Source organism: Pinus tabuliformis, chromosome 3_1 (genome assembly GCF_031772625.1).
Source record: "Pinus tabuliformis cultivar Carrire ecotype Pingquan chromosome 3_1, CPIR1, whole genome shotgun sequence".
In the NCBI taxonomy this organism is placed as follows: Eukaryota; Viridiplantae; Streptophyta; class Pinopsida; order Pinales; family Pinaceae; genus Pinus; species Pinus tabuliformis.
Window position 1 is genome coordinate 800587683 of NC_142301.1, and position 8962 is coordinate 800596644.

At 38.7% G+C, this 8962-nt stretch overlaps 1 protein-coding gene across 1 annotated transcript; it reads right to left on the bottom strand.

Moving 5' to 3' along the window:
• Positions 1-3126: 3126 nt before the first annotated feature.
• Positions 3127-8328, bottom strand: LOC149189866 (uncharacterized). The gene is made up of 4 exons (XM_089411962.1): positions 7586-8328; positions 6353-7457; positions 5886-6233; positions 3127-5808 (listed from the first exon to the last, which is right to left on the bottom strand). The coding sequence occupies exons 1-4, from the start codon at positions 8149-8151 to the stop codon at positions 3226-3228; spliced, it is 4602 nt and encodes a 1533-aa protein (XP_089268088.1). The 5' UTR covers positions 8152-8328; the 3' UTR covers positions 3127-3225.
• Positions 8329-8962: the final 634 nt, after the last annotated feature.

The following is an 8962-nucleotide window of genomic DNA, read 5'->3' on the forward strand; positions in this document are numbered from 1 at the left end:
ACTAATTCGTTGTCAAACTAACAACCAAGTTCTCAAGAAAACATAGCAAGATAGATAAACCGAATGATCCAAATGCTTAACTTCTATCCCCTTTTATAGGCTTGATGGACTCTGTAAAGACCTTATTTTATTATTTTCCCTCGAAAACCGAAGGCAAATACCATGGGCTGGCACCATGAGAAAATACCATGGTAAATACCATGAACAGATTCCGTCCATTTTGACCAGATCAAGAAAGGGAATATTACACATTTCTTCCAATCTCAAAGAGCATAATCATCTTTGACTCTCTTCTCTAAAGAGCTAACCAGCTTTGATACCACTTGATAGCAGGAAAATCAAATTTTCCAATCACAACTCATCCAATGGTCTATACTTAGATCTCCATACGATCTCAACATAACCCATAACTAAATTAAATACAAAATTCACAAAAACTTTAACTGCAAATCTCTCATCAACAGTTTGACCAATGATTAGAAGAAAAGTAGATTTTCCTACTTCATAAATCACTCATTGATTAATTCCATAAAGCTCTTATGATTTATTCCCTAAAGATTTCATGATTTATTCCTTAAATCTCTCATGATTTTCAAGGTAAATTAGTTTTTCCCTTATGGACAAAATCTCATCTATCCATAACTTTTCTAAAACTATTACTCATCAGTTATAAAACTCATAAAATATACCAATTTGGAAAACACAATTTATTTACATAAAAGAATATAAATTATTCTCAAAAATCAAGTCCCCATTTTGAAGTTTATTCACATGAAGACTTAATGGTTTCGAAGCTCTAATACTCCTGCATCACATGTTAATTTGATTATGTAGCTAGGATTTTGCACAGAAGGCATACAAGAATGTAAAAACAAAAACAATACAACTCTATCAATCAGGATTTGTTGCATGGCTCTGTATGAACATTGTCGGGAACAACAATGTAATAGTGGCGAGGTGGTGAAAGCATCGATTGCATAGCAAGGCATCGATTCGATTCGAAGGCAATGAAGGTATGTACGTCAATGAACATTCACCACATTGTGTACAGTGGAGCTATTCCCCACAATGTGTACAATGAAATTATCCCCAGCCTCAACTACACCAACCTCCACTTCACCATTGTTCAACATTATCACCTTGAAATACTAATAAAAAATGCAATAGAGCATTTTAAAAATAAGTGTGACTTATTATAACTTTTTTTTGCCAAATTATTTATTTAGAAATGAATTTTCACATCTTACGAACAACCCAATAATATTGAACTTTGGTGAATTTTCACATCTTACATATAGTGAAATAATGTTGAACTTGGGTGAACTTCACTAAAGCTATTAAGTCCCCTCAATACATTATGAATGTATAAAAAGAATTAATTTATAATTAAAAACATATATAAAACACATTTAAATTTTTTTAATATATTTACCAATGAATAATGAGATGAAAACATTATGAATTAAAATTAGCTTAGAGTCATTTTAATTTCAGATCTATCAAGTGTCAATATAAATAAAATCTGTTTAGATTCATTTTAATCACATCAATGAAGTGTAAAGACTAGGTGCAAACCTTTCCTCAAATTTTACACTCAAAAAGTTTTGCATTTTGAGAGATTTGATCCCTCTCAACTTTGATAAATCCAAAATTAAAAATAAATCTAAAATTTATTTTAATTTAGCAATGATGACATTTTTATAATCATAATGTTCTTTTATTTTCTATATTTTCCTTTTTAAGATTAAATTTTGCTCTATTATTATTTATAAACAGTAATACACATCCCAAGCCCAAAAGGCAAGTTGAAACTGTCCCAGGAAATACACAGAAACTGGCACGTCCCAACTGTCTAAACTAATAAGCGACCCAAAAAGAACTACAGTTAAAACCACAGGCCACTAAATATTGGCCAAAAACAAGACTCGGGATTGCCTATGTCCAGCAGCATCACTTTAAATTTCCAACTATAAATTTTTTAATCTGTCCCGAAGTCCACTTAAAACTCTGCGCAGCCCTGTCTTGATCCAAAACATATCAATTCATAAAAAAGTTCGTAATCGAAATTGACACATAAATTTTTATGAGTGGGAAGTTCCTGAGAGTGCAAAATTCGTAAGAGACACTTTTGCAATAAAAAAACGGTTCCCATCAAATTGTTAAATATAACCCTGACATTGAACTGGAACTGAAAAAGAATGACAATGGAATGAACGCTTTTCTTTTTTTTCAGAGAAAAAAAAAACTATATATATTATATGAGAAATATAAAGTAATTGAGATACATTGATAGATCAGGTTTGTATTCCTAAAGAGCAAAAATACCTATGTTCTATAGAGAAATAACATAAAGTCTATGAAACCAAACTGATAATATCTGTATACAAGAGGCTCTGAATATGTTGACTATCTTGCAAGTAGGATCATTTAAAAATCTGGTAAGGCAAAGTCCTTGATCTGATAAGTGACATCATCCGTAACTATCTCAAGATGCCATAAACCAGAAGAGGATAAGAGACCCTTTTTTGAAAGTGCGTCAGCTGTAGAGTTTTTGTCCCTACTGATGTGCTGAATAGAGCATTTCTCCATACAGGTCCAATAGAAGTGTATCCTGTCTCTCCATCCAGTCAGATGCTGGGCTGAAATGGAATTTTTCCTGTTAATTGAATCTACCCATAGCTTGGAATCACCAAAGATTGCCACCTTCTGAATATCTAGGAAAATACAAAATTTTAAAAGCCCTGAGAGGGCAATGGCTTCAGCCAGATTGTTTGAACCCTGTCCACCGTGCCAGAATGCATAGAAATGAGATTTTTCAGATATCATAATGTGAAATCCGCATCCGCATTGGCCCTTCTGAGCTGCCCCGTCGAAAAAAGCTGTCGGTAGATGAAGATGAACAGGCAAAGATCCGGCTGGGGTTTTATGTAAGATCTTATTATACTTCTGTGGGAGCGATTCTAAATGAGCAGAGATTAAATCAAAAACTTTAGCAGAAGAGAAGTGAGAGTTGTTAAAAATACAGTTGTTGCGCCATGTCCAGCTAAACCATATGGTTATGATGCATATTGCTTTTCATTAAACTGAACCATCATAAAGTAAATTTCCGAAATTCCACAAATCATATTTTTAATAATGATAAAAACATTTTTGCATTTTTTTCACTTATTCAAATATCTTGCCCTGATTCAAATTTACAGGAAAGCTTTGTTACGATGGGCTAGTTTACTCAGTCTGACCAGAATTAGAACCAATTTTAAACATCTCACACAGAGATTGCAGAAACTGGAGACAACCGCTTCTGTTTAGTTGCTTTTCATATTTTAATCCATCCTTCAACCTTTCGCTCAACTGCTCAAGTACAACGTCACTCCACTGAAGTTTGGGGCACTCCTGAACGGAAAGAATCTTTAATGACATCAAATGTTCCACATCTGGCAGCTCTAGTATCTCGCTGCATCCATCAACATCCAGTTCTGTAAGATTTGTAAGATTCCCTAGCCCGGGTATGCTCTGGAGCTTCTGGCATCCACAAACATCCAACTTCTTCAAAGAAGTCAAATGCTCCACACCTGTCAGCGCTCGTATCTCACGGCATCCACTAACATATAATTCGGTGAGCTGTGTGAGCTGCCCCAACCCTGGTATGCTCTGGAGCTTCTCGCATCCCCCAACATCCAACTTCTCCAGAGAAGTCAAATGTTCCACGCCTGGCAGCTCTCCTATGTCACGGCATCCACTAACGTGTAGTTCTGTGAGCCGTGTGAGCTGCCCCAACCCTGCTATGCTATGGAGCTTCTGGCATCCCCCAACATCCAATTTCTCCAGAGAAGTCAAATGTTCCAGGCCTGGCAGCTCTTGTATCTCACGGCATCCACTAACGTGTAGTTCTGTGAGCCGTGTGAGCTGCCTCAACCCTGCTATGCTATGGAGCTTCTCGCATCCCCCAACATCCAATTTCTCCAGAGAAGTCAAATGCTCCAGGCCTGGCAGCTCTTGTATCTCACGGCATCCGCGAACGTGTAGTTCTGTGAGCTGTGTGAGCTGCCTCAACTCTGGGACTGTCTGGAGTTTCTCGTGTCCCCCAACAACCAACTTCTTCAGAGAAGCCAAATGTTCCACACCTGCCAACTCAACTATCTCACGGCATCCACGAACGTTTAATGAAGTGAGCTGTCTGAGCTGCCCCAAACCTGGTATGCCCCGGAGCTTCTCACACTCCTCAACATCCAAAGTCTCCAGAGAAGCCAAATGTTCCACGCCTGGCAACTCTCGTATCTCACAGCATCCTTTAACATTTAGTTCTGTGAGCTTTGCGAGCTGCTCCAACCCTGATATGCTCTGGAGCTTCTGGCATTTGCTAATTGTCAACGTCTCCAAAGAAACCAATTGTTCCACACCTGGCAGTTCTCGTATCTCAGGGCATCTAGAAACGCTTAATACTGTAAGCTTTGTGAGCTGCCCCAACCCTGATATGCTCTGGAGCTTCTGGCATCCCCAAACATACAACTTCTGCAAAGAAACCAATTGTTCCACACCTGGCAGCTCTCGTATCTCAGAGCATCCATCAACATCTAGTTTTATGAGCTTTGCGAGCTGCCCCAACCCTGGTATGCCCCGGAGCTTCTCACACTCCTCAACATCCAAAGTCTCCAGAGAAGCCAAATGTTCCAAGCCTGGCAACTCTCGTATCTCACAGCATTCTTCAACATCTAGTTCTGTGAGCTTTGCGAGCTGCTCCAACCCTGATATGCTCTGGAGCTTCTGGCATCCCCAAACATACAACTTCTGCAAAGAAGTTAAATGTTCCACTGACAACTTACGTATCTCAGGGGAGCTGCCAACATATAGTTGTTGAAGGCTGGGGCAAACACCCCGATCAAAAAATACCTCCCTTATTTCTGTGCCTGACAGCTGTAACGACTTGAGCCCTAACATGCATCTGTTATTGGAGGAGTTCAAATTATTCGATGCACTCTCCCCTTCTAATAATAAGAGTGTTTCTCTAACTCCTTCAACCTCCTTTCTAAATGGATGTTCCCGCAACAGACAATTGCGTACTCTTAAACTTCTCAGATTATTCATCTTGAAAATTTCTTTTGGTAAGGATTCTAGTCCGCAATCCTCTATGACCAGCTCTGTCAACTGAGTCAATAGTCCAATGGAATCCGGCAAGGATTTCAATTGCGGCGAAGAAGTGAGCGATAATCTCTTCAAGCTATTCAGGTCACCAAGACCATCTGGCAGCACTTCCAACAAATCGCTACCTAATTCCAGCACTTCCAAATTGCAGAGGTCTCCAATAATGCTTGGCAATTCTTTTAACTTCGATCCAGTCAAATATAATTTTTGCAAGGACAATTGACGTGTGACTTGGGGAGGCACTTCTTTCACCTGCATACAATATGAAAGATCTAAGCTTTTAAGCTTGGTAATATTTCCAAGTGCTTCGCTGGAGATGGTCAAATTAGAGCAACTTTTCAATGATAGATGTTTGAGTTGAGTTAAATTCCCAAATGAATTTGGAAGCATCTGCAAATTAGAAGCACCTTCCAAATCGATATACTGAAGGTTTCTTAGTTCCCCAAAGGAATCTGGCAGCGACCTGAGTCTTGAAAAGCTTTTGAGAACTAAGTATTTCAAAGACCGCAAATGACAAAATTCGGTGGGCAATCTTGCGACTGTGGGTGGTGATTTGGAGTTCTGCCATATGGCAATCCTTTCCAGGTGCTTCAGCTGCTCTATAGACTTTGGAATGTCTGAAAGTGGGGCCCAGATATTTAATTCTCGCAGTTGGAGAGGCATCGCCTGCAATAAGAGATCTATGATTGTGGTCTACAAAATGAAATTATAGGAAAGCAAAAAGCACACAAATATTTGCCTACCTGAGATTGATGTGACCACAGTATGTTCAATTCGCTCCCCTCCACTTCTAAAACGCGTAGATTCTCCATGGGAAGCCAGGAAGGCAGGGAAGAGTGGGGACATCCATACCAGCGTAGCCATATCAGATTGGGCAATTGCACCCTCCTCAATATGTCATCTACATAACCTCCTTTGGCTACAAGAAGTTTCAGATTTTTAAGCCTCATTTCTAAGCTTCTGGACGAGGATAGGTGTCTCATTTCTAAGCTTTTGGACTCGTGGAAGTAGAAAAAAGGGTATTTTTCGGCATTCCGGAAGATATCATAGGAATAACTAACCATTTTGATTCCAAGGACTTTGGTTATGACCTGTTCATTGTTTAGAAGAACAAAGCAAACAGATCTAGTTTAATTGAAAGCAAAGCTTTAAACATCAAAATTTAATTGAACGGAAGACAAATAATCGAATGGTTGGTTGAAGTGCTTACAGTTGATGGTTGCTCCAACAAATCATCAATGATCTTGATCGCCGAATCCGAATCCCAAAGCCGAAGGGGCTTCGATCCTTTCTCAGCAATCTTTCTTCCCATGTCCCTGATATGATCATGCATTTTTATTTCATTATTTTCATTCAACTCCAACAAACACTTGTCTTGCAGATTTCGAACTCCCACCTCGCCCCATATTCTTTTTGCCTTATCTCCATCTTCTCCGAGAAAAAAACAAGCAATATCTAAGAATATTTCCTTCAACTCTTTACTGAGAGACTTATAACTAATTTTTAATCTATCATATATCTCACTAGATGATATATCAAGTTTATCCAATATCTCTTGCCAGTAATTTTCATTTTGTCCAAAAACCATTGCCCCAAATACTTTTAAGGATAATGGCAGTCCACCGCACGCCTTTACGAATCGATCTACCAGATCTGCAAAATCTGGTACTGGATCTGGCTGATGGAAGGCATAACAGCAAAAGAGCTCTTTGGAGTGCAGTGTATTCATCCCCTTTAGACTGTAAATGGATGACTCAAGGACCCCTGATGTTTTTAGGACGTGCTTGTCACGAGAGGTAACCAAAATCAAGCTATCTGGTTTCAGGATTTTCTTAACTGGCAAAAATGCTTCCAATTGATCCACATGATCTACATCATCTAATACTATGAGAACATGACAAGATGAGAGATACCTTTTCAGTATCCCTATGCCTTCATCACGGTTTTGAATTTTGATATCTTTACTTGGCATTAGGTCCCCCAGGAGCTTATTCTGCAAGTATGCTAGAGACATAGTACGTGCATTTTCTCTCACATCAAATACAAAAGAGGAACTATTATAATCTGACCTTCTGAGGTTAAAGAATTGTTTGGCTAGGGTGGTTTTCCCAAGTCCACCCGCACCCACAATGCCCACAACCTTGGCCTCCCCAAGCTCCCTTTCCTGCCACTGAGAGAGCACAGTCTTTTCAAGATCTTCTAATCTGATATCCAGCCCGGTTGGATATTTTGCCACATCCAACAATGTCTTTGGAACCTTCTTCAGAACAGCCTCCACAACCTTTTCCAATAGCTCGCCTTCATCGTCTTCGGCCCTGAATGGAGTAAAATAAGCAAGTCAGAAACGGCTAGGTAAGTACATCAGGCAGCCTATATCATCAATCAACAAATGAATATTAACACGGATTGCAAGGGACAGTAGGAGCTTGGAGATGCATCTCACCCATATACGAAACCGCTCAGATCGGCCACATAGGAAAGTGCGTTTCTCCAATTCTGAATGGTATCAGAGCTATAGCGTGGCTTCTGTTTACCAGTTTCGGGGTCATGTGTTGTTTTCTGTTCATGTTGCCGCAGGGCTTCAGCGAAGGCTCCGTCTTTGACCGTCCAGCGGACCATAGAAGGATCGACCTTGTAGAACACTGGAATAATAAAAGCCCCCGAATTCTTCATGAGAAAAAGTTCATCCAAACACCATTTAGATTGCGCATACGTTGGAGATAAAATTGCAACGTGGACAGAGGCACCACGGATAGCGTTTTCTATCTGACAAGAAATATTGTGGCCCTCTTCCAATTCCTTCTTGTCCAAAAACACGCTCAATCCTTGATCACGAAGGCCTCTGTAAAGATGGCTGGCAAAGCCCTTTTTTACGTCAGGCCCGCGATGATTGATAAAGATTTGGTAATTGGGACAAGAAGTAGAGGAAGAAGTGGAGGCCGTGCAGGAAGAAGCAGCAGCAGCAGAAGCATGGTCACAGTCGAGGGAGCCCATAGTTAGGTTTGCCATTGACACAGGATTATGGAAATTTTAGGATCTATCAACGAATTGATTTAGATGATTGGAACAAAGGCAGTGTGAAATTCTGAAGGGGAAACTGCAAAAAAAACTTTCAAAAGATGCAGTGGACTCGTTGAGCAATAATATGATGGTGTATTAGCGGCTAAAGGTGCACTTTACCACTGATGTGAAATTTCAGGGAAGCCACAACACCTTCTGTCACGCTCACTCACAGAAGGCATCTCCACTGGTTAGGTGAATGATATAATACGCAACTACCATTCCAAATGGGTCTCACCTACTATTAATTGACCGGTGAGAAGTATCCATCCAATACTATCCACGAAGCTCACTTTCATAGTTGATATTCATTATCTTTTTCTTTTATGGCCGACCAATCAACTTAATAATCTCGTCAAGTATATTTGATTATTAAAAACTTTGATTTGAACATAAGGATTTCATAAATTTTAAAACCATTTATATATGATTAGGATTAAGATTTTAACAAAACACCATATCATAATTAAAGTTTCTTTTTCGAATGAATATCTATTTATTAAACAATTATTGGTAACAAAGTTTTTTATATTTATGTATGGATGTAATAATTAAATATAATGCAAAAATGGGTGATACCGGTAGAAATTGGGAATTTGGTTGAGAGTTAAAGTTATTTGATTTTTGAGTATTTTTAAAGATCTTAGTGAAATTTTAAATTATTATATTAAATATATATAGTTTATAAAATTTTAAAATTGAATATTTGTTTTTAATTTTATTTGATTTTATAGATTTGTTTTTCAAGAATGTCACTCAA